Consider the following 25,137-nt stretch of genomic DNA (forward strand, 5'->3'; position numbering starts at 1 on the left):
TAACTTGACAAACTTATCAGCGAATGTAGCACCAAAAACAGCTGACAATAAAAATAAACTACACTTAAACGCTAAAAAGATCGTTTAAAAGTCATATACACAAAACTGTGCCTAATAATCCTCACGTCCAACATTTTGTTGTTCCACATTCAGTTTTCTCTCAAAAAATTGTCGACCGACAGAAAAGTTTTATTTATTACATAGTTTTCGCACTTTTGTGGCAGTTCGTTTTGCATTACTGAAATACATTTTGGGACTGTTGCTCGGGATCACAACCTATGTGATGCTCTCTCTCTCTCTCTCTCTCTCTCTTTCTTGCTTCCTGTTTACACTTTAAAACAAAAGTTCGACCAAAGTCCAACGAATGCTCAAACGTTATATTTGAAATGAAGGCTTTGGGATAGTTTAGTTAAAATCAACCTCAGCTACGTGGAGCTTTTTGAAAACAATACTTATAGCATGTACGTATGCGTTGCAGATTCAGCTCAGAGCTCAGCCTAGAAGTGAGCTTCTAAAATCGTAAATAAAATATAATTATGTAGTGTTAAGACTTTATCACTTAGCTTTCTCTCTCCCTCTCGCTTCCCTCCCACTCTCCCTCCCGCTATCTCTCTCTCTCTCTCTCTCTCTGTCTTTCTCACTCTTTAAAAAACTTTAACACACACACATAAAATGGTCTCTCATACTTGGCAGGCTTTCACCAGCTTAAGCATTGGCTGGAGCACCCTGTATCTCTCTCTGGCTTTAAAAATATGAATATATATCTTTACTCTCTCCTCTCTCTCGCTGTCTCTCTTTCTAGCTCTCTACTGTCGCTACTCCTGTGGCTTGGTCAATGTTTGTCTTTGCCACACGAGCTTACAACGAAAAGTACTTCAAGAACTGTGCCGGTGGCACAGGCAAAGCGAGAGCCAGTTGCCCGCCCGCCTCCTCGACGCGCTGCTTGTAGTCGGGACTCTGGTCAATGATGCACGGATGACCATCGGAGGGCCAGAAGAGACAGCAGCAGGAACGGCAGAGTGCCAGCACCTCGGCGAACTGGTAGTCATCGTTCACACCATAGGTGCGTCGCAGCTGATGATAGATCTGTTTCCAGTCTTTGGTCTCGCCCATCTGCTTGATCTTGTCCAGGTCCAGTATGGTGCTGATCTGTCGCTGATTGAAATGGAAGCGTGTCAGCTCACGCCAGATGCGCTGCTCCGACACCAGCTTGGCCATGGTCTCCCAGGCCTCGGCGGCCGACTCCAAGTCTCGATGATCGGCAATGCACAAGATAATCTCTCGCACGCACTCTTCCGGCAGCTCGTGCAGCTTGGGTCGTGCCTGTGGATCGGGCTCACGAATCTCGATTTGACTGGCCACGCGCTGAATGCGCTTAATCCTGGCCATGTGCTCCTGCCACAGATAGGTGCTGCCCAGTGGCTTGCCCCAGCACTTCTGGTTCTCCTGGTTGACGATGTGCTCCAGCTTCAGCGCCAATCCACGCAGCACATTCGGATGCTGCTGGCTGTCATTGACTGCAAGCAGAAACCGGTTTTCGATTCCAGTTTAGTCTCGCTTAGATGACCTACAACCGGCTAGTTACTCACCATGTGAGGCCACCTCCTCGACCATTTGGAGCAGCTGGCGCTGTGCGCTGCCCGGCAGGCTGGCAATGCCCTTGTTGGAGACAAGCAGCAGGAACGCACAGATATAGTGGAAGCGCTTGCGATCCCGCACCGAGCGACGGAAATCGAGACGCTTCACGGCCTCGCTTAAACCATTAAAGCCAGCAATCTCACGGGTGCAGCGTATCGTGATGTGATAATGCGGCGGCATGCAGCCCGCTTCCTGTTCCTCCCTCTTGCTGCTGCTCGCCGCCTCCGGGCAGCTACCCTCCGAGCTGTGCCTGCAATGGAAGCAACATAAAAAGCAGTTAGAGCCACTCAAAGACAACATTCGGAAGTGATTGCAATCGCTAAGTCTGTCTCCTTGTCTATCTCTCTTTCTCTCTCTCTCTCTCCCTCTCTATCTGTCTATATGTCTGTCTCTTTGTCTTAACAGTCGTTTGAGCGCTTGGCAAATATTTTTGGGTTTTTAGTTTTGGTGTTTTTGACGTGTTATTTGCTTTATTTTAAACGTTTGTTAACTGCTTTTTGAAGAGGCGGAAGTTGCCAAGTCGTTGCTGCTGCTGCGTCAGCTGTTGCATATTACATGTTGCACGTGGCACCTGAGACCCGTTTATTAAATAAAGCACTTCGCCTGCTGGGGCCAGCAACTGATTCGCCAGTGTCAAGTTTTTCGCTTTGCGCAATTATTCGAAGTTAACTCAAAGCAATTGCAGTTTGCAAAATCTCAATTATGTGTCGTGTTTTCCACTGAGGAAATTGTTTAAGTGTTTCCCATAGCTCAATCACTTGTGAAGTATTCTTCACAGAGTTTTTGAAGTTAAGAAATTTATGCCAAATATTATCTATTTGAGCAGTAAATGCTATATGAAGAGAATAGTCTCGACAGCTTTGATAATTTTATATAAAATATTGTTGATTATTTCATTCATTTAAATGTTTTATTATTGATAAACATTATAAAATTTAAATAAACTTTTGAAGTTTAAGAAAACAGTTTCTTGAATATAAGAAAATTATATTTTTATTTTTTTTTTTTTTTATATTCGATCGGATGAAAAATTTTGAATACAAAAAAAAAGTAAAAGATGAATAGACTCGTTAAAAGCATTATCTCTCAGTGTATTGCTTAACTCTTTTGTAGGTTCAAAAAAAAAAAAAATAAATAAATAAAATGTTTTCAAATTTTTTTTTATTTCCGATAAACAAAAATTATTTTATTACAGGGAAATTTTCCTTTCATCCCTGTCCCCTTGCTCCTTTCATAACATTAGCTATAGAGCTGTAGCCCTCATGGACATTAGGCCAATCCTTTTTGGCTATAGCTAACTAGGCCTGGGCCGACTTCATTTCAATCAGATCGATGCGCCTTGACCATATTTAGAATGCGGCTGTTCCCTTTGCTGGGCAAACGCTGCCAACGAGGACATGACATGTCCTTGGGCGAATGCATTTCAATTATGGACCAAACTGGGTCAGTCTCTCTACGTGTGTGTGTGTGTGTGTGTGTGGGTGGGTGGGTGAGTGAGTGAGTGTGTCTGGTTGGGTGCATATGGGAAAGGTCCTCTCTGTATCTGTCATCCACGATTGGCAAACTAATTGCAATTTCGTGTTTCAAGTAAATTTCCTGCAGAATTTAAAGCGAATTTAACACCCTTTGAGGTCGTCAGCTACAGAAAAACTTTTTATTTTTTAATTTATAAATCTAACTTGAGAGAGAGGGAAAGAGACATAGAGAGTGTCTAACTGTAAAGCTTTGTGTTCGCAGCTCTAAAATCTGTCAGGCAGATACTTCTATTCGATTTGTCAACTAAATTAACTTATGTCACGCTGGAATATTTAGCAATTCCCAATTTGCTGCATGCCTAGTTAGTGGATATTTTTAATATTGTTATTTTTTTGTTTTCAACTCCATACGTCCAGTGCAACTCTTTCTTTGAATGGCGGATAGTAAAAAACTGATGAACTCTGTACGGGATTATTCGTAACGGGATTATTTCGTAAACCTATTCCTTACAATCTATGCTATCGAAAAAGGTAACTTTACATCTGGCTTATGCTTTAAGATGTGCAGCAGATATTTGAGGACTTATCCAGTAAATCGTAACACTTTATGAGATGAGGCCACACTTGAGCAATTGTATTTCAAAAATGTATTATATATTATGCACACAACCAATATACTCTCTTTCCACATCTTGAACCGTTAAACGATTTAATTTTAGACTATGATTTTATTTCTGCAGCAAATTTTGTGAATTAAACTAAATATTTTCATGGCCATTGCACAGGTAGCAAAAGTGCACAGTCAGCTTCCATTAAAAAATAATAACAGAAGAAATTGTTATTGTTATTGTTGATGCTCAGCGAGCAGGCCAAAGCTTTAGACTCGGAGCTGCCAGCAATTGTTGCAGCTGCTCTGCTGGCTCTGGCTAGCGGAGCATGGATGCAGAGATGATGAGCGAGAGGCGGAGAAAGACAGAGAGAGAGTTGGGGGGCGACGACCACGTGATTCATATAAATCAGTCAACGACGCTATAGCCATCGCCATCAAGCGTTCGTTTACCTTTGTTTTAGGCAAATTAAACAAATGCAACGAATGCTGCTGAGATCAGGGCCCAACTGCAATTCGCTTGTCTATTTTTAAGTGTGCGACCTTTTTAGACATTAATTATTGAGGCTGGGCCGCAAGGAGAGCAGGGAGGTTGGGAGCGAGAGCGAAGTGAACTGAACTGAACTGAAGTGAAGCCGTGTCGAGTTCTAGTCTAATTTTAGACGAAGTTGGGAGCTATCACATGTCGCTGTCGCTCCCAAGCAGCAGCTATAAATAAGCCAATGCCGGAGCCAAAAGTTGGCCGTCTATATAAAAGAAAAGCTCCAACTGTAAACTGTGTAGAATTTCAACATCAAAGCTTTATTAGTTTCGGATCACGGACCCACGATATGTTAATGCAAGCTAATTGTAACGAAAGAGAGAGAGAGAGAGAAATATACAATAAAAGTGGGCGCCATAGCAAAATGATAAGTGTGCACATTACACTAAACAACAAAATAGAGAAAGGTACAAGTCGTCGAACTACATTAAACAAAACTGTTGCAACTCGAACTATTAATAGGCGATTTTTTGTTAGTTTAAGCATTAGAGAATTCGGATAAAGATTTTTGAGTTCAAAAACTAAAAAGGAAATACAAAAATTAAACTTAAGTTATAGATGAGAAATTTGAATACACTTTTAATATAATGGAAACATTGATCATTTAATGCTAGAGCAATTCCATTTTTGAGGTTAAGAGTGAAAATATTGTGTTTAGAATTTAGAGTTTTTAGACAGGAATTAATTCATTCAGGCTGAGAGATGTTTTTCTGTAGGTTCCTTATTAAAAACTGAAGTTAGCAAAATGTGGGAACCTCGAATTTCTTGACTTTCCGATGGTGCCGCTTGGCTTTAAGTCAAGACTAATTTGAAGTTAGTAATACGTCGTATAGAAATACAAAATCATAACTATAGATAAATATATTTAACAAGCGCTGTGTTGTGAATTTTGATATGTTCCATAATAAATAAACAAAAACTACTAAATCTTATAAAAACAGACTTCTAATAGCAGTAAAATTCTTATATAGATCTTAATGTATGTGTGTAATAATATTACTGAAATATATTTTATTATTAATATTAATTTATAAATTTTTATTGTCTTCTGAAAGTTTTCCTTCTATAATTGTTAATTATAAAGCCCATCGATTACTAAACTTGTGGACTTTAATGAATATGTAAAGCATTGCCCTGCTGTCTAGTGTACAAATGAAATTGAACGCATTTTCTTTGGCTTTTGAAAGTGCACAAGAAGAAGAAGAAAAGGAAAAATAAATGCAGCAACGAATCAATTCAAAAGGCCAACAAATGTTCAATGGAGAGTGCGAGTGCAAGTGAAAGTGGGTCCAAGTCGACATCTACATCCACGTCCGCATCCACGTCCATGTCCACGTCCACGTCCACGTCCACGTCCAACTCCTAATCCATATCCGCGTATGCAACTACTCCGATTAAATTCGAGGCTTTATGTAATTTAAAGTTTGGCATTTGGAATTTTTAATTATTAATTTAGTGCATTGCGAGTGCTGGCGCAACACAGTAGCAATTCCACTTTAATTGATCCAAAAAATATGGGAAAAATAGAGAAACGAAAAATAATAAAATATTCGTGAAGGTAGCATAAGAGAGTTATGAAACATTCCACTTAGATATCGAACACATTTCCTACTTACTTCACTTTTCAGATTTTTATTTAAAGTTAATTAATTTCCATTTAGCTGCTCTGTTTGAAGAACCCTTCACTAAAAGCCATTTGAGATAATCGTAGGATAATAAGTTCGGCCTGCTTGAGATTTCGTGTTGGCGCCCTACTTAAAATCGATTTGAGGTGGAAGTTTGAGCTCATAAAATGGACAGGAACCTTGAGCTGACGCACACACACACACATTCACTCACTTACACATACCAGCTCACACTTTCGACTAAACTTGACCGAGTTACACGCCATCCCAAAGGGCGAACTGTGTGTTCGAGCGTTGAATTAAAGTTTCCAAGGCTTTGCCTAGTTAAGTTTTTACATAAAACCCAAAAAGGTCCTTCAGAAAAAGCCAATTTAAAAATGAGAACCAAATCTAAATGTAAATTTGAGTGTGCGTACTTATTTGTATGTATAAATGCCTGTAAGGAATATGTATCTTCTAACTTCCAGCAATCCAATTTTGGACTTCTTTTTAAATTTTGTTATAAATACTTATTTATGCGCTTTGCTTCCGCATACACATATACATACATATATATAAATATATATATATATATATATATATATGTGTGTGTGTATTTATGTATATGCATATGTATTTATATTTTCTACCTTATAAGAACGTCGTCTGCCGAGAGCCTGACAAATGCCAAAAATAGTTTTTTGAAGAATGTTCTTTATGACATGTCAAAATAATCACTTTAAACAGAATTCTTTTTCCCCGTGTGCATCTGCATTTTACGGTGTTCTGCTTTATGTAAAACTTTGTGAAGCTTTCAAGTGAGTCGAACGCGCGCGTTCCAGCTAGCCACGTTTTGCTTCGTCACTTTTTTGTGGTAGCCCTCTACTGAGATTTTAACCAAACTGCTGCAGAGGCGCAATCACTAATATACATAAGCGAGAGTAGTCTGAAAAGTTACAGCGTTAAACCAAAATATATACATTTAAATAATGTCCTATTATCTAAATTTTTAACATTTAGCTTATGCTTAAGTTCGTAAATTTTATATACTACCCCCGTATATTTATATGCAAGTCTGAATATCCAATTTAATAATACGTATTTATATATGTATAATTTCGAACTTCTTTTATTCCACGTTAAAGCCCGAAAACTTCTTATACTACCCACGTGTATTTGTCTTACTGTATTTGATGCCCTGATTTTATACTTAATCATTCACCATCAACGTTTTCATAGCATCTATTATGTTTGTTTACTAACTGGCCCAGCGTTGCCAGATTTCTATTTACAGCCTTGCCATTGGTTTTTGCCTATGTTGCGATTTCATTGCAAATCAAATTGTCATCAATCAAATGGGCACGCAACAAGCAGTAATAGTAGCGCAGCTCTCCCTTTTCGCCTGCCGCTGCTGGCACTTTCACACTCGTTTGCCGTGAGTCAATCTAGTGATTGCACTCCAATTGAGATATCGATATATGTGTCTATTTATGTAAACTTCTTCAGTGCACACACACACATACAGACACACATACACACACATTCATACATATGTATATTCTGATTTATAAAAACTTCAACTCTTCATTGAAATTGTTCAATGATTTTTGTATGTGGCCAGTCAAATTCATTCATGGGCACAATAATACGGCTTCGACATTCGTCAGCTCATTATTTGTATTTTTCTTGTTTGCTTTTATGTTGTTTTGTGTAGTCAACACTAAATCTGTATTTTTCTTATAACTTTTAGAGAAGGTAAACGCTATTGTGTTTCAACAAGCCACAAAAAAAACAATTATTTCTAGGTTTGCATCACACAAAAAGTCGTATATTGTGTAAATAAATTTATGTTCATTTAAGACTGAACATATGTTCTAATTATACTAATCACCTAAAGTAACTATAAACTGATAAGAACTTTTGTAGGTCGTCAAAAAGCCTTGGCTGCAATTTTCTAAGCCAACATCAGTTCCGGTGGCCTTGGCCTTTAATCCGTCAAATAGTTGCCACATTATCCTATCTATAATTTGGGTTTTGAAAATTGCGTTGTCCAGATGTGGCAGGAAAACATTGTTAGCTTATGTATGTATGTGTGTAGGCTGTGAATGTGACCTAAATGGAGTGAACGAGCTCAAACTTTCAAGTTAACATATTCCATTGTCTTGTGCGTCGATTGCATTGTGCATGCATACGCAATACAAATCGATTGTCATAAAAGAGGTTTGTCATCGATCTATTGATTGCTAATCAGAGGCACTTATTGTCCATCGAAGATGAAAAATACAAAGTAAAAAAACTTACCTCTTGCGTTTGCCGCCACACTCGAGCACCTTCTTGCGTTCCCAGCCCTCGTCTGTCTTGACCCAGGCTTCGCCAGGTGAACGAAAATCTTTCGAAATGAACGCCATGTGTGTTTTTTTTGTTTTCTGTTTTTTGTTTTACTTATTACGGTCTATTACGTATTATGAGTTTATTTTAATTACTATTAAGTTTATATATTTTGTTTTCGCTTATTATATTATTTTTTGTTTTATAATTTTTATGCGGACGGCGGCTTGAATAATGCGGTTTATATATGTTAATATGCGTTTTTATTAAGTTCGGCTAGCAAGTTGTCTGTTGTTAGCTGTAAAAGTAAAAAGAAAATTGTGAAATTTCAAAATTGTATTCAGCAGTGCAACAAAAATTTGTTGCGCATTTCCCGAGTTGTGCAGAAATGAGTCCAACAAGTCGACTTATCTATACTCTCTACCCAGTCGATAATGACTTATCAGAATCTCACTCAGCCAAACACATATGGAAATGATTAAATGAAAGACGAAAAAACGGACTCATTTTGTACTAAATTTCTCACTTTAATGTGCTTGTTAAATTGTTCTTCTCCAATTTGTGATGAAATTCGTAGCGAGAGTGTATCAAAATGCTGACAAGGTTGATTGTGCTGCAGAATCAAAACAAAAGAAAAACGAACCATATAAAGGCAAATTGTCAGAGCCAGAGAATACGAGAATACGCAACAACAGCAAACGAGAACGATAGAGAGCTACAAGATAAAGAGCGAGAGAGTAAGCACTCAACCAGCTGTTAGTTGTCTGACTTGTAGGATGAGAGGAACAAGCAGGAGCAGAGAATGTAACTGTTTGGCGCTCAATTGGAGCACGAATCGTGTTTTGTTTTGTTGCCTTTGCTCATGTGTCGTTGGCTGGCTTTCATTGTGTGCGTGTGTACGAACGTGGAGCTGTAGGTACACAGCTGATTTCTGCAATTACGCGTTTGTTTTGCTTTTGTTGTTGCTGTTGTTATATTATTTTTGTAATACATTTTTTCCAGCTTGGTTTAAAGCACGCAACCAAATTTTTGTGTTGGCATTTGAATTGGGATTTGCTTTCATTTCCTCAATTGAGTAATTTTTCATTATTCACACACATTAGGCACAATACATATGGCTTCAGTATATATACATACATATTGATGTATTTTAATGTGATTGCTCATAGAAAAACGCAGTATTTTAATTTTTCCTTACAAACTATTTTTTACGCACTTTATTTTGTCAACTGGTTGGTCTCGGATTTGGGCTTAATTTCCACTCTGCTATAGCTTAGCAGTGGCAGTAGTTCAGCTACCAATTTTGAAACAATTTATAAATTTATAGCAATCGACGGAACACAGAGTACAATGCTAGCGAACAGCTCCACAAACTCCACGAACTGTTTCACACAGCTTTTCACGTTGCACTCGAGCCCCCAATCAGAAGACACTATGTTGCTTACATTGTGCAATTGTTGCTAAGCATTGTGTTAGCAACATCGATACGAGCTATCGATTACGTCGATTTTTTATATGGAGTATGCGATAAGTATTTATCAATGCTTTCGCACACCACTAATTCATGTGAGTTTCATAATTTTTGCCGAAAAATTGTAATCTAAATAGAAAAGTCCCTGTCAGGCAAAGTAATAAACAATTAAACCCGATTTGAGCAATAATGTCGGCATCGGAACAAGGACCCAAAATCAAGTACGGAGAAACCGCACCCAAACTAGACAGAGCACAACTGCAGTTCATGAAACTCATCGAGGAGCAGAACTTGGATCGTGTCCAGAAATTAAAACGTGTGCGACGCAATAATTTGCTAACAGCCGGAGCGCTTGGCTTTTCAGTGCTAGCTATTTACGGGTACTCCATATTCTCGGTGCAGCAAGAGAAGTTCCTCGACGACTTCGAGGAGCCCAAGAAAGTGAACACCAACTAAATTCGATCCGCACTTGTTACTTCTTATCACGTAGTTAGTTTTTAAGCTCTTGTTTTTCATTCAATTTTACACTATCCTAAAATCGTTGCGTAACTAATATCACTGTAAGTACTTTATTATCTTAAGCGATTGCTTGGGCTCATTTCTGTTCTGTTTGCAGATGTCTCAAGCCTCAGCGCGCATCCTCAGCAGTGGCATGCGCTTGCCACCGCTGCCCACCATCCGAGATTTGGTGAAGCTATACAAGCTGCAGGCCATGAAGCAGCTCAGTCAGAACTTTCTCATGGACGAGCGACTGACGGACAAGATTGTTAAGTCTGCCGGTCGCATAGATCAAAATGACATTGTATTGGAAGTTGGTCCGGGGCCCGGCGGCATAACGCGTTCTATTCTGCGTCGCCAGCCACAGCGTCTGCTGCTTGTCGAAAAGGATGCTCGTTTTACCGAAACCCTGCAGCTGCTGCGCGAATGCGCACGCCCATTGGATATGGAAGTGGAGATCTATCACGAGGACATTCTGCGCTTTAACATCGAACGGCATGTGCCAGACACCACGCAGCGCTTGCATCTTATAGGAAATTTGCCATTTGCCATCTCCACACGCCTGCTCATCAACTGGTATGAGGATTTGTCTGAGAGACGCGGTGCATTTAGAAGAAATGACACCTGCATGACGCTCACCTTCCAGAAGGAGGTGGCCGAACGTATGTGCGCTCAAGTGGGCAGCGAACAACGCTGCCGTCTCTCGATTATGTCACAAATTTGGACGGAACCAGTGCTCAAGTTCATAATACCAGGCAAAGCGTTTGTACCCAAGCCACAGGTGGACGTTGGTGTCGTTAAAGTTATTCCTCTAAAGAGACCCAAGACGGAGCTGCCATTTCCCCTCGTGGAACGTGTCATGCGTCACATCTTCAGCATGCGTCAGAAATATTGTCGTCGTGGCTACAGCACGCTGCTGCCTCCGGAAGGCCGAGAGGAGACAACACAAGTGCTGTTCCAGCGGGCCGATGTCCAAGATACGTTGCGACCCTTCGAGTTGTCTGTGGCCGAATGCCTGCGACTGGCTGACGCCTACGCGGAGCATCTGGTCGCACATCCTGAGGTGGCAAACTACGATTATCGGGCACCCAAGCAGCCACTGAGTTAACTGAACGACTTCATAGACTTTACTTATGTGTATATTGTAAAAATTGTATTGCATAAGTAGATCGGTAAATAGAGACTACGTAAAAATTGTAAGCATTGTACAAAAAGTTTTAGTGGACGGAATGTTGTGGCTAAACGAGATTCGAGCTTAAAATTGAACTGTCGTTATGATGCTAAGGCACTTAGGTACTTTGTTTAGTACTATTCAGTGGAAGTGGAATGTGCCGACGAGCAGCATCAGGAGAGCAGCTGCGCCTGCCATTGCTGAAGTCTGCAAGCTGCCAGCGCCATTGCAGCGATGGTCGAGGAAGCAGAAGCAGAACGTTGTGTCCGTGAAGAAGTCGCGCTTCACGTCGTGCTCCTTAATCGTGTGATTGACGTAGTGGGCCAGGCGCACATCCTTGGCGGCCGGGCGACAGCCCTCGTACTTATCAGCGGGAATGTCGGTGCGAAAGTTGAGAGCGCTAAGACAATCTCTAGTTATTGTTTCCTTAGCTCCGCGACGCTCCGTCACCTTAACGCAGATGTCGTTGCTCTCCGGACACTGCTCGCCCAGAAAACCGATGCCGCGCCAGTTGAAATTGTCGGCACAGCCGGGCGTTGCAGAGGTGCAGCGATAACACCAAATGGCGGCACCTGTTAACGAATCATCAATTAGTGGATGTATCTATTATAGATTCACACTTCGAAAATGTTTACGAAGTGTTTGTTCTTCTTCTTCTACTGCTCAGCTTGATGGATATTTGTGTGACTTACCTTCATGTATAAATGCTGCTGTTAGCAGCAACACAGTAAGCGAGGCTTGTGCTTGCATTGCTTATTAATAACTTAACGAAATGTTTTAATAGAATAGTAATAAATAACAAACAATTACACTTTTACGAAGAAAACAACGCCCAAACTAAGTTAACGATGACATGTGTCTAACTAATCGACTGCTGTGTTATCGCCAGCCACCACCACTTCTTGTGCATAACCGTTTCATATTTAGTGTTGGCAAACGTGTGCATATATTGGGCGCCAATTTTCAAAACTTGATATTTGTGAAAGTCAACCCCACCTAGTTTAAAGTAGACAAAAATGGCATTATCAGCGTGCGTGCTGCCTGTTGACATGTTTCGCTAGTCATTTTAGACTCTGACTCACACATCTCTGCTTGTCTAATGAACTGTCTATTCGCTTAGCTTACAAAGCATTTCCGAAAGACATATATATTTTGTGTTTCCTGCCAAAAGTCATGTGTATTTTTAGCTCTGCAAATGATGTATGCAAATCAGGTACCGCAAGGGGGTCCAATAAACTTTTGCTCGTATTTGGTGATCGCTTTTGGAGTAATTTTTTTATGGTGGAATGTGCGATGTTTGCCAAATGAAAAAGCCAAGATGAATCAGCCGGCAAAATCGAGGCGGCGTCGGCACTGCTAATTGAACGAACGGTTTCGACTGGTGCGTCTGCGGCTGCTGCTGCTGCGGTCTGTTGACAAAGTCCAAAAAAGCGAAGCACGACGCGTAAGACCAGTGAACGATGTTCAAATATGGAAATGACGAAATGCTCTCGAAGTACAATGGGCAGAGATCACATAACATTGAGCGGACAACCAGATATGGACCGATTTCAAATAAACAACAGCTTTTAAATATTTATGTTATTGTTTTTCTTTATATTTTATATATAGATATTACGAACTAAACAATTTATACAGCTATTCACATTTGCAAATATCGCATACAAAAGTTTTTGATGAGGTCAAAAACAAGAGAGTAAAATATTAATTATAGTATAATTTATGTTGTTGTTCACACATGAAACATGAGTAGAGTAGAGATACAAATCAGACACAGATGTATGTACAATTAGAATAATAAATAAATTACGGCTGCTTAATGGGAACATTCACTCGACACAAACAAACAAACAAACAAACTGACTTATGAACTAGCCCACTCATACACACAGTCGGAATAACTAGAGAACTACGAATACATTTTATGTAAAATCACGTTTTAGGTACAGGCCCGCTCCCTGCTTTCTCCCCTTGCCCGTTGTTGAGAGTTGCGCTCCACTGCTGTGTGGGGCACTTAAACGGAGACGACGAATTCCTTGCCGGTCTTGAAGTCGACGCACTTGAACTGCGGACAGCATTTGGGGAAGCTCCAGTTGAGGTCGCTGGGCAGCTCCTCGCAGCCGGGCATCTCGATGTAGGGACAGGTCTCGATATTGATCTGACGCGCCTCAATGTCGCACGTCATGGCGGCGCAGATGCCCTTCGGCTTGTACTCCTTGTCGGGCAGCATCGAGCGTCTGGTCAGCTTGTCGTAGCATTTGCCGGGGTGAGCTGTAAGTGCCAGAAGAATGAGAATCGGTTAAAGCGGAAGTTGTTGCTGTAAGTCGTGCTTTATTACAAGGAAGACAGCTATAGCTATGCAAAAACTATCTACATACATATACATACACATATATATGTATGTGTGTATGGCTATTAATATCTATGAGCCACATATGTGCATGAGAATTTGCTTTCAAATTTATTTTCGGCACAGCAAAATCAAAAGACTTAAGCAACGAACTTGCCAGTCACGAGCTCAGCTCTCTCGGTACTTGCGAACAATTGACAGCCTCGCTTTTATTATTTATAACAATTGGCCGTTGGCTACAGCCGACTTTGATTAATGATGCTTCACGTCCATTGGCCATTTTGGGTCGCGATCTCAAAGAGTTTCGCAGATTCGTTTTGAATTATTTTCTTTTTTTTTCCCACTCGATGTGCTGGATTTGCGAGTATAAAAGAAATTCGCTGTGAACTCATCGCCTATTTTTATATATCTAAACCGAAAACCCGGTCAGCAGTTGGACGACCTTCACCAAAAGTAAAAAAGAAGCGAAAAAGCAGACGAATAAATCGAGATAAAATATTTCATCAAGACATTTGGCGACATTTTTGTAACACAAATCCGCATAGCTATGCAAATTAGCGCCTCAGATTTGTTAATAAACCCTCAACAACAACAATAACAATTAAAAATCAGCACATTTCTTATGCTAATTTTTGGTAGATGCGAAAAAACCCAAAAAAAAAAAATAAACTGAAAAATTTGTAGCAAAAGAAAGAAGCACGACAAATAACAAATTTTGTAGCTGTTGTTGTTGTTGCTAATTTGGCGACTGTTTTGCGCTGTTTATTATGATATATCAGTTTTTTTTTTCACTTTTTATGTTTTGCTTTGCTTTTCTATTTTTTCTTCTTTTTAAATGTTGACGTCAACAAATACAAAAATAAATCGAAAAATTTGAGCAAAACAACAATAAAGAAAAAGCAAAACAAAATTTACAAAAATAATAATAAAAACGAAAAAGCAACAACAAATGAATAAATGTAAGTAAAAACATTTGACACGACTTCTAAACAGCTTCAATTAATGAAGTGAAAAGAGCTAAAAGCTCGCTGTAATACAACAAATTAAAACTTTGCTCAACCTGAACAATAAATCAATCTTTTATACAACCAACTGCTTTTAGCTTTATTCACTATTTTTATTGTTATTGTTGACAAAGGTCGTTTATGACAAAAAAAAATATAATAAAAATTTAATTAAAAACTTAATTATGCGCTTGCCAATGACGTATATATCAATTTCAATTTGCTAATTTTCAAAAATTGCAATTAAGATTTTTTTCTTATCGATTTTTCTTAATGAACAAAAAATGCTTTACTTGAATTTAGCCTGCCTTGAAGTGCTAAGCATAGGAGCTAGAGTTTAATTGGAGATTGGAGATTTGGAGAGAAATACTAACCAGGATGAAGCAAAGCGGGCTGCGTGTAGACAGCCGCTTCAGCAATGCAGACGAGACAGGCGATGAACGCGAATGCGACACAAACTTTTTCCGCGTACATATTGAGTTTGATATTTGTGCGTGTATATATTTAATAAATAATATATGGTTTTGTTTAGCTTGCAATTGATTGTACAATTGTTTATTTTTCCACTTGGTTTTGTTCACAATGCGCGTAAAGCTTTGCACTGGGCACTTGTCAGTGAGCAACTGAAGCTATAGCGGCCAGTGACGCTCATATTTAAGCGAATACGCTCTCACACACACACTCTCACGCTCGCTCTCACTCTTTTGTGCGGAGGGGGCTCGCAAAGCACATGTTTTCTTTTTGATTGCGTTGTTTGCTTGCTTCGCTTTTTTCTTTTAGTTTTTTCGCCTCACATTTTTGCGTCTTGGGTTATTCCGAGCCTAACGCGCACCATAAATCTCTGCAGTTTGCATATATACATGTATATCTATGCATGTGTGTGTGTACGTTACAAAGTATTCGCCTTGCCGGCGAAATGCTTTTTCTCCATTTGACTCGAACTGTCTCGGCCGCCATTCTTGTTTTTCTTCTATGGCTCGCCCACGCTTCTGAGCATCATGCTTTGATCTCCATTGTTTTGCATTATTTTTAGTTTGTATAATTAATTGTTCGATTGCTAGAAATGGCAACGGCTCGCCGGTGGTTTCATCTAAATCCGCCTGATCGTGGTAGGCGGACGAAGCAGCTTGGAGGCGTTTTGGAATGCTCGCAATCATTCGCGCAGTCTGCCGCTTTCCATTAATGGCAATCTGATCGAATCAGAAATGAGTTTCTTATTGTTTAATCATCGACAACAGTTTGATTTGATATGTTTATTATTGTTATATATGTGCACACATCTATATTCACGTGCACATGTATGCATAATGACGAAGCTGCATACATACACACATATAAATGTATACATACGCATATGAGTGTGTTTTAATTGGTCCTGACAGGGCTTGATGAACCCGCCTTGAAGCAGAAACATAGTCTTCCAGTGCTTATTATCCCATTCGACTGACGCCAAGTTGACGCCGTTTGCCGTCAGGAGGCGTACCGCTTAATGGAAACTAGTCGCCTGTTGTCTTCTGTTTTTTCCCTCTTTGCTGCATACCAGAGTTTAAATACCTATTATCTGTGTCCGGCATTGCCCGTCATTCTTAATATATACTCAGCAAAGGCAAGCAGCTTCTTATATCTTATACTACACGCCACACTTACATAACTTAAATTGGAGAATTATCATCCAATTGGATTGCAAAGCTATTCTATTCATTTAGCAGATGTAAACGAATTGGACAGCTGAGCATAGGTCGTAATCCTATTGGACTGTTCGACTTGAGAATTGTTTTTGATTATTTGTTTGGCATTTTTTTGATGCTTCATTCTGTTTTGTTGCTTGGGGCTTCTCACTTGTTTGTATCTCTGGGGCCCTGAATACCCGTTTAACCCGTTCCCAGCCCCGATACGCATGTCACACTTGCAACAAGCAACAACTACGACAGGCGATTCCAACAGCGACGACCGTGTGACGTCAATTTGTTGTGCTTGTGTTTGTTTGGTTGTGTTTGCCGTCGCCGTTGCCGTTGCCGTTGCCGTTGGTTTTTGACATTGCCTTGGCCCGGCAAATTCATTTTGGCGGCGCACGCTGGAATTTATTAATTATGACCGGACGACGGACGAGACGCTCGGGGCAACTGGGCGACCGACGACTATGCTAAAAATTCCACTCGGAGCAGCCGTTTTATAGCTGATTTATTGTTGATTCGTATTAATGTTATTGCTCATTTTTGGACTACGTGCTCGCTCTGCCAATCGGCCAATCTGCCAACCTGGCATTGTAACTAAAAGAAAACAAAAAACAGAACAAAACAAAAACAAATACGAAAAGCGATAAAAATACGAAATTAAATAAACACAAATCGATAAATATTTATAAAGTTTAGCTTTTTGTTTTGACGTGACGCATAATTAGCAACAAATTGTTTAATAAAACACAGTCTGCGCCGCATACAGTAGCAAGTTTTTAGGTGCTCTCCACAGCCTCTCCCCCACCCAATAGCATCGTGTTTACTAAACGATTTGTGAACAATTAATTACTGATTAATTTCATTGGACGTGCGCTGGGTACAATGAGAAACAAGCTATATATATATATACATATATACATATGCCCTACACTGATGAAATGTCTTTAAACAGAGTCTAGCCTCCATATGAGGTTGGGCCAATAAAAAAATATTTATAGTGTTTACATAAAAAAGAAATATATTAATAGGAATTCCTTAAAAATTAAATTGTAAAAGCATTGCAGTCTCAGGATAGTCATAGACATGTATATATTTATATATATATATATATATAGTCGGGAGAGGCGACATAGAGACAAGATAATGATGAAGGCTTAAATCCTTCAGCTCAATCATGTTGTCTTTCTGCGGTCGCATGGCCCTCTATTTATTTATAGTTAAAGTGTTAAAGTACTGTACAACTAGATTTCAACATTCTTATTAGATCTCTATATGGCACTGCAGTCTCACTGTAAATATCTTATTCTCAAATTGAAACAAATAAAAAAACAATGAAAGCTTAAAAGATCCGATTTACAGTTTTTACCTGGCTTTTGAATCGTTATTTATATATACATATATATTTTTTTTATTGGTTGGATGTATGGAGATCAACATTTTTATTTGGTATTCCCCAGAATTGTATCGGAGCCGAAAGATAGGGAAAGAAATTTCTTTAGTCATTTCGTTGCAGAGTTCATTAATAAACCTAGCTCCAATTTGCATATTTAACTTGTTGTTTAGCGAAAAATCCCGAGCTACGAAATCCGCATACAAAAATCATGCGAATAGAAGCTAAAAGTCTGGCGCCAAAGAAATTGACAATAATCCATCAAGTGATTTTGAGTGGTTTTGTTTATCAGTCGCCGTAGCCAACGTCGTCGCCGCCGCAGTTGCTAGCCCCGTTTGAGTCTCCATCTTCATCTCCGTCTCTATTGCTGTCTTAGTGTTAGGCTCCAGCCTCTGCCATGTGCTAATCGCTTGATGGAGCGTGAGGATTTTATTACACGTCGCCGACGTCGCTACTGTCCAGACCGGTCCACAGACGTATTATTGAATCTATTTCCCGGTCGAAATGTGAACGCAGCATATTTACTGCGATTTTTGTCTAATTATGCAGGAATTTTTGACGCGAGCTCCGTCTCGGAGTCGCCACGATAAATTCTGCGAATTTGGCATTTTTTGTTTTCGTTAATATTATTCTTATTTTCTGACATAGTAATATTATTAATTCATCTTTAGTTGGTGTATACATATCTATATAAGGTGTACATATATCTTGGGGCTATACAATCTAAGAAATCTTCTTATTTTCTAGATATGCAAGTTTAATTAGAATCTGAACTAGTTCTTGTGTCTAAACAATTCCATTAATGCAATTTCAGCTGCAAGTAATTGATTTTTGGAGATGCAACTTCCATTGCAACTTGAACTAGTTCTGGCGTCGTCTGTGTTATCGAACAGAATGTGAAGATTAAATCTAGTTCTTTCGTACCGAATTATGACTGAAAGCTTGACTAAAAATGTTTGAGATTTTAAATACAGTTGAAATCAAACACATAATTTTATTTCAGTTTTATCGTACGTGTTTTTTTCAAATTTTATATAATTATAAATAATAAAAAATAATTTAATTAATGGCCAATCAACCGCTTACTATTATCATCAAGCAGCTGGTTCAGTGCTTGAAGAAAATCAACGAACCAGTTTCGGTGAATAGCCTAGTCCAGTATTACAAAATTGGCATTGCCAATCCATCAGCTTTCAGGACTAAGCTTAAAATGCTTTTAGATATTGCGTCGCGTCTCGGCCTTGTTGAGGAACATAATGGTTATTATTTTGCAAGCACCCACCCAGACGACATCCTGCCGATCTTAGAAAAGCAAAGAAACAATTATTCAAAGAGCCACAACGAGGAGTCATGCATAGATTATGATCTCGACAAACATGTGGATTACGGCAGAAGCAATGAGTGCCCAGATGCTGACAGAGGCAATGCGTTGAAGAGCCCTGACAGAAGCAGTGTGTTGAAGAGCCCTGACAGAAGCAACGCGTTGGAGAGCCCTGGGGAAAGTACTGAGATATTCATAGATGCTGCTAAAGCCGACGATTTATTCTTAGAAAAACTGTTTGAGGATGCTGGCATGTTCGAGGTATTGTTTGAAGATGCTTCTATGTGCGATGAATTGTTCATAGATGCTATTAGTCGAATTTCTGTAATATTAAGAAATTAATTTTACCGTTGGATGCGGATAAGAGAGGAGTGTAATCACCGTTATCGATACATAAGGTACTTTTCTTCGATTAAATAGGATTTTATTCATAAAGCTCCCATCATAAAATACTAAAGGACTTAAAGCGGTGTCGCCAATTTGAAAACTTTGCAAATCTGAAATGGAACCCCTGCCAAATTTGCATAACGCGGTCGAGTTAATTTGTTAATTTATTTCGTACACAATGGCTAATAGCTTGTGTGTGTGACTCTGTTTGCGTATGGCTGTGTCCCGTCCCACGCGTTGCGTTTTAGAACCTGAACGCTCCACTGGCAAAAATCACTTAGCGGCTGACGAATTGGATGATAGACGCTTGAGATATTATAATCTAAATTAACTGTAAACTAATGAAAATTAAATTATATTTAAGGCACATAATATTGAGCCAATCAATTATTAGTTCGCCAAATTCTTTGTTTTTGGCTAGTCACAGTCTCCGCTCGAATCGTGTATCTCAATTCGGGTTTAACCCAAGCGACAGCAGAGCAGCCAGCATCTTCATCCCGCTCGCCTGTCTAATAAGCATAGTCGAACTAGTCCAAAATGCCGGCGACTTTCTGACGCCGTCGTCGTCGTCTTTGCCGTCGCCACAATGACGCAGGCGACTTTCACGATCCGGCTAGCGATTGAATTTTAAATGAGTGACGTGGATAAACCAAAATTTATACAAACATAAAAACATATACATAAATAAGTATAAGCTACAATAACAATTTCTGCATAAAAAATACAATTTTAATTAGTCAGATTTGTTAACTAAACAGAGCTCGAGAAAACCAAATTTGTGGCACAAGGCTAAGGCCAGAGAACCCAGATTTGTGCAGATCAGACGAGTCTTAGGAATTCCCATTTTTGTTTTGTTTTCAAATTGCATTTTATTTGTTGTGATATAACAAAATTTACATGTCAAATCCGAATGCACGACGCAGTTTGTTTTGATTTCTAATTTGTTTACGGCACCGAACCCATCTACTCATACATAAAAACAGAAATTAAGTTATCAGCATAAAAAAATTGCAACAATCATATTTCTGCGGGCAGGCCAAACATTGCGAACATTTCATTGAGGTTGAAGTCTCCATTCCATTGAAGTGTCTTCAGAAACTCGTTGAGCTTCAGAACATCGTCGAATGGCTTCAGAAACTTAAAAGTCTTTGACAGATTCAAAATCGGGCTGAACTTGGTAATAATATTATTAATGATACGAGCATATATCTGAGGAGCAGGATGATTAAATATTATGAAAGGATCAATAGATATTTACGTGTCCACTCACATCCATGAACAAAGCTATTTGCGTATAGTTGTCATAGGCTGTTCCTAGCTCCTGAATACGCCAAAAGATTTCGCTTTTGGCACTGCAAACCTCGAGAAAATGCTCCTCCATATGCTTTCTGGCTATAGCCTTAATCAAACGAACCGTGTTTCTGGCTTTGTCTTTCTGACCAGGCTTCAGCATCTGCCAGAACGGGGTGACCTTAGAAAATACTGATATCTCATCCTGTATAAAGGCACTACAGATTATCCAATAGCGAGCACCCTCCACATTGTCGGCCACGTTGTTGGGCAGAGGCGTCTCGTAGATTAGAAATTTGAAGACGGGAACAAAATCAAATGTGATTTCAATCGGCTCCGGCTCCTCCTCATTCACTTGGAGTGCCTTAATGTTGTGCCCAAAGATCTGATTGCCCATCTTACGAATATGCCAGGACAATTGATAAACTCTGCCAGCGCACTCGATTGTCTTCAGGTCATCGATTATGCTCTTCACGTGTTTGCTGATTAGGACGTGGAAATATTCGGCCGAGACGAAGCCACCTTCCACAAGGACATGCTTCTCCTTACTCTTGAGACGCAGTAAGTTTTTCCGATTCTGATAATGAAAGATTGGCTTCATTTTTAGAGGCATCTTGAAGGGCAGAAAGTAATTAAAGTCGGGCATTGAATCAATGGCGTTTCCTTTCATAAATGTCACTGCAACAGAGTTAACTTATATAATAGTCATGTTATACAATGCGTTTACTGCATACCAGTGCTTCCCAGCTCGGTGAAAATGTCGCTCAAATATGTTGTCTTCTTTTTGGAAGCCGCATCCAATGCATCCACTATCTGCTTCACATCACTGATGCAGGTCTGATAATCCTGGTCTGAAAAGCTTAGCTTTTCAATAACTTTGTCAATTGCATGCTCAAAAATCATTATTTTGCTTAGACAAAAGACTCTCAGAAAACGGTTATTCGCCGGAAAAAGAACACTCCGAATACAACTAAACTAGAAAATCGATTGCACTTTCTTATCGGGTGAGTTACCAGATCCCCAGACTGCTGTATTCACACATAGACATGTTTGTATATATGTAATGCAATTTTGAAGTTCTGCTTCGAAAGAACAACACTAGGAATTATACAACTCTGAACAAAATCGTTTGATTCGTCTCTAACAAAATTAAATTTTATAAGCCATCCTCACAATCAGCTCATTATTTAGTAATAATAACTATATAAAAGAAAAACACAATAATTTGTGTTATAATATCATTATATGCTATGCTATGTAAAAGAACCGTTGTGTTTCATTTTGAAATTTTCCCGCTACAACTTTTAATCAAAAATTGTGTTGTAGTGTGTAAAATTATAAATATCGATAAGGGGTTATCGCAGCACACACTGTTGAGCCATCGATAGTATCGGAAAAATAATCGATAATCTATCAGAACACGGTGTAATTTTCCGCAAATACGGCATGTTTGTTGCGTGATATTTTATTATTTTTGTCAATCTAACGAGCCGTCACCGAAGAATTGCAACCGGTGCAATTGCTGCTGTGCCCATGGCTGAAGTCAAGGACTGGCGGCCGTTTGTTTATGGCGGTCTAGCATCCATAACAGCCGAATTCGGTAAATAAATAGTGGCGATAAATTGTGATTTATGGCTGCTATGGCACAAAAAGAGAGAACCTAAATAAGTGTAAACAAACATTGATCTCATGTGCACGCACTGTTTATTTTTATGTAGGCACGTTTCCAATTGACACAACAAAGACCCGTCTTCAAATTCAAGGACAGAAGTTCGATGAAAGCTTTTCGCAAATGCGTTACCGTGGTATGACCGATGCATTTGTTAAAATATCAAGGGAGGAGGGACTGCGAGCATTATATTCTGGGTAAGACTAACTGCGATAGTTGTCAAATGCATTTAAGTGACCCAATAACGTGCAAATTGCACACTTGATGCCATGCATCTGTGTGTGTGTGTGTGTGAGTGTGTATGAAAGAACGTATTGATAACGAGTGTCTCGCTGTAAACTAAACTAAAAATAAAACGTCTCGTGTTATAATCCGTCAAGTATTCATCACACGAAACTTTGGCCCTGCTAGCTTGATAAGCATAGCAGTAACCCCTTAGACTTTGTTTTTTAAACTATTTACGTATATATGTATGTATGTCTATGATTTTGTGATAGTCAGATATCAGCTAATCTAACCAACTCTGTTGTCTTGCAGCATTTGGCCCGCCGTGCTGAGGCAAGCCACATATGGCACTATCAAATTTGGCAGCTATTACACGCTGAAGAAGCTGGCCAATGAACGTGGGTTGCTGACGCATAGCGACGGCAGCGAACGTGTTTGGAGCAACATAATTTGTGCGGCGGGAGCAGGCGCTATCTCATCTGCTATAGCAAATCCCACCGATGTGCTTAAGGTGCGCATGCAGGTGCACGGCAAGGGCACCGATAAACTGGGCCTGTTCGGCTGCTTCCAGGAGATCTACAAATTTGAAGGCATGCGTGGACTGTGGCGAGGCGTCGGGCCAACAGCGCAGAGAGCAGTGGTTATTGCATCTGTCGAGCTGCCGGTTTATGACTTCTGCAAACTGCAGCTGATGAGCGCTTTCGGTGATCACGTAGCGAATCATTTTATGTAAGACAAATTTTAAATTAGCTAAACAGATTTAAGGCTAACAATTCTCATTTTTAGTTCAAGCTTTATTGCTAGCTTGGGAAGCGCTGTTGCCTCGACTCCAATTGATGTCATTCGGGTAAGTAGGACAGGCATCGCAGGTATCACAGAAGTTCAAAATGTACTCTTGCTTTTTAGACACGCCTCATGAATCAGAGGCATGTGACAATGCTGAATGGTGGCATGGCCACTGCATCCGCAGCTCCGCCGAAACTTTACAACGGAAGCTTGGACTGTGCTGTGCAAACGATTCGTAACGAAGGACTTTTCGCTTTATATAAGGGCTTCATACCTACTTGGGTGCGAATGGGACCCTGGAACATCATCTTTTTCATCACGTACGAGCAACTAAAGAAACATTAGCATCCCATCGAAGATCGACAGACATCAAGTACAAGATGTATTTAGCATAGAGACCAAAAACATATTTTTTATAATAGGAAAACATAATGGAAATGAAATCAAGCCAGGGAGTAGTCACTGAAGTGCCTGTTGCATACCGATTATCTAAAAGCCGAAAAGGGAATCCACTTTGACCACTGAGTTTACGTAGAACAAAAGTAACGAAAATTGACATAATTTTTTTAAACGAAGATGCGCATTTAAAGTATTTAAAATCGCATTTTAATGAAGCTTTTGTTTAAGCTATATGCATTCTCTAGTCCTTAAATGCTTTTCAATTTCTTGCATGTCCTGTTCTCATCTCAATATCAACATCGATGTCATTGTCAATAACAATAAGTAAATTGCATTTGGTTAAACGCATTTAGAAACTTATTATTCTTAGTCTTACAAAGAAAATGTGACAACAATTAGTCTAATTTAGCTCTTGATTTGGCTGTCAGTAACAAGCTTAGTTGGAAATTGTATTTAAACAATCATTTCATTTATTCTGGAGCTTGCACTTCATTCAAATCGTTGCTGTAAATATGTAAATCTAGAGATATATATAGCATATTCGTTAGAACAAAGGACGATATATATATACTATAAGCTAAACATTAAACAGCTTAACGGAAATCTCATAATACATATAGTATTTCAATGGGTTAGCTGTGAAACAAAATGTTGAATAATTGCGGAGTCTTAAAAATAAAATGACTTGTATGTAATATTAGGATAAAAGCTATAGAAAATACATTATGTATGAGAATGCGATTTATATCGGTCAATATCCTAACGACTAACTATTGCGTATAAAATACATTTCTGAAATAAATATATTCTGATATATATGTTATGAAATACGTGGCTGTGTGATTTCGGGAATTGGGATTGTGTGAAAAATAAGTAAATATGGTGGGATTGAACCGAATCAAATAAGTAAGACTGCATACTCATTTACGGTCTACGCGCTGCCAGTTCCATAACAGTTAACATAACTTGACCGTTAAAGTTTAAGCTGTTGACTGAAAACTGTAGAATATATGGGTTTCTCCGATTTGCCATATCCCAGTGGGCTAATCCTAGTCTACATTTTGGGGCTTTGGCCATAGAGTACTTTCCATATGCCACGCCCCCAATTCATAACCTGTCTAAGTCATGTTTTGCTTCTATTTGCAAGACTATCGTTATGTCAACCGGCAAATTTGAAGTTAAGCTGTCCATTTTCAAAGTCTATTAACGTATTCAATTATATTCTTTGTCATCTCTATTTCGATGGTCCTGTTGAATTGAGCTTCAGTTATGTGTATATGTATATTCACCTTTGAATTATTTCTAGC

At 39.2% G+C, this 25,137-nt stretch overlaps 7 protein-coding genes across 7 annotated transcripts; 3 read left to right on the plus strand and 4 right to left on the minus strand.

Annotated features, from left to right (window-relative positions):
* Window positions 1-609: 609 nt before the first annotated feature.
* LOC111592773 (F-box only protein 32) lies at window positions 610-9,616 on the minus strand. Its single transcript, XM_023305177.2, has 4 exons — window positions 9,410-9,616; window positions 8,167-8,491; window positions 1,590-1,888; window positions 610-1,517 (listed from the first exon to the last, which is right to left on the minus strand). The coding sequence occupies exons 2-4, from the start codon at window positions 8,271-8,273 to the stop codon at window positions 859-861; spliced, it is 1,065 nt and encodes a 354-aa protein (XP_023160945.1). The 5' UTR covers window positions 8,274-8,491; window positions 9,410-9,616; the 3' UTR covers window positions 610-858.
* Window positions 9,617-9,697: 81 nt separating this feature from the next.
* On the plus strand, window positions 9,698-10,207 carry LOC111592776 (cytochrome c oxidase assembly factor 3, mitochondrial). Its single transcript, XM_023305180.2, has 2 exons — window positions 9,698-9,759; window positions 9,817-10,207. Exon 2 carries the CDS (start codon window positions 9,854-9,856, stop codon window positions 10,118-10,120), a length of 267 nt encoding a protein of 88 aa, XP_023160948.1. The 5' UTR covers window positions 9,698-9,759; window positions 9,817-9,853; the 3' UTR covers window positions 10,121-10,207.
* On the plus strand, window positions 10,143-11,375 carry LOC111592774 (dimethyladenosine transferase 1, mitochondrial). Its single transcript, XM_023305178.2, has 2 exons — window positions 10,143-10,224; window positions 10,281-11,375. The coding sequence occupies exon 2, from the start codon at window positions 10,281-10,283 to the stop codon at window positions 11,268-11,270; it is 990 nt and encodes a 329-aa protein (XP_023160946.1). The 5' UTR covers window positions 10,143-10,224; the 3' UTR covers window positions 11,271-11,375.
* A 78-nt stretch (window positions 11,376-11,453) lies between these two features.
* LOC111592775 lies at window positions 11,454-12,330 on the minus strand. The gene is made up of 2 exons (XM_023305179.2): window positions 12,026-12,330; window positions 11,454-11,905 (listed from the first exon to the last, which is right to left on the minus strand). Exons 1-2 carry the CDS (start codon window positions 12,081-12,083, stop codon window positions 11,475-11,477), a joined length of 489 nt encoding a protein of 162 aa, XP_023160947.2. The 5' UTR covers window positions 12,084-12,330; the 3' UTR covers window positions 11,454-11,474.
* Window positions 12,331-13,072: 742 nt separating this feature from the next.
* On the minus strand, window positions 13,073-15,324 carry LOC111592799. Its single transcript, XM_023305206.2, has 2 exons — window positions 15,062-15,324; window positions 13,073-13,604 (listed from the first exon to the last, which is right to left on the minus strand). The coding sequence occupies exons 1-2, from the start codon at window positions 15,159-15,161 to the stop codon at window positions 13,348-13,350; spliced, it is 357 nt and encodes a 118-aa protein (XP_023160974.2). The 5' UTR covers window positions 15,162-15,324; the 3' UTR covers window positions 13,073-13,347.
* Window positions 15,325-20,364: 5,040 nt separating this feature from the next.
* LOC111592800 lies at window positions 20,365-21,840 on the minus strand. Its single transcript, XM_023305207.2, has 3 exons — window positions 21,486-21,840; window positions 20,732-21,429; window positions 20,365-20,670 (listed from the first exon to the last, which is right to left on the minus strand). Exons 1-3 carry the CDS (start codon window positions 21,652-21,654, stop codon window positions 20,479-20,481), a joined length of 1,059 nt encoding a protein of 352 aa, XP_023160975.1. The 5' UTR covers window positions 21,655-21,840; the 3' UTR covers window positions 20,365-20,478.
* A 318-nt stretch (window positions 21,841-22,158) lies between these two features.
* On the plus strand, window positions 22,159-24,137 carry LOC111592793 (mitochondrial uncoupling protein Bmcp). The gene is made up of 5 exons (XM_023305200.2): window positions 22,159-22,351; window positions 22,470-22,617; window positions 22,958-23,374; window positions 23,432-23,492; window positions 23,552-24,137. The coding sequence occupies exons 1-5, from the start codon at window positions 22,285-22,287 to the stop codon at window positions 23,774-23,776; spliced, it is 918 nt and encodes a 305-aa protein (XP_023160968.1). The 5' UTR covers window positions 22,159-22,284; the 3' UTR covers window positions 23,777-24,137.
* Window positions 24,138-25,137: the final 1,000 nt, after the last annotated feature.

Source organism: Drosophila hydei, unplaced genomic scaffold (assembly GCF_003285905.1).
Source record: "Drosophila hydei strain 15085-1641.00,03,60 unplaced genomic scaffold, DhydRS2 tig00000001-arrow-pilon, whole genome shotgun sequence".
Lineage (NCBI taxonomy): Eukaryota > Metazoa > Arthropoda > Insecta > Diptera > Drosophilidae > Drosophila > Drosophila hydei.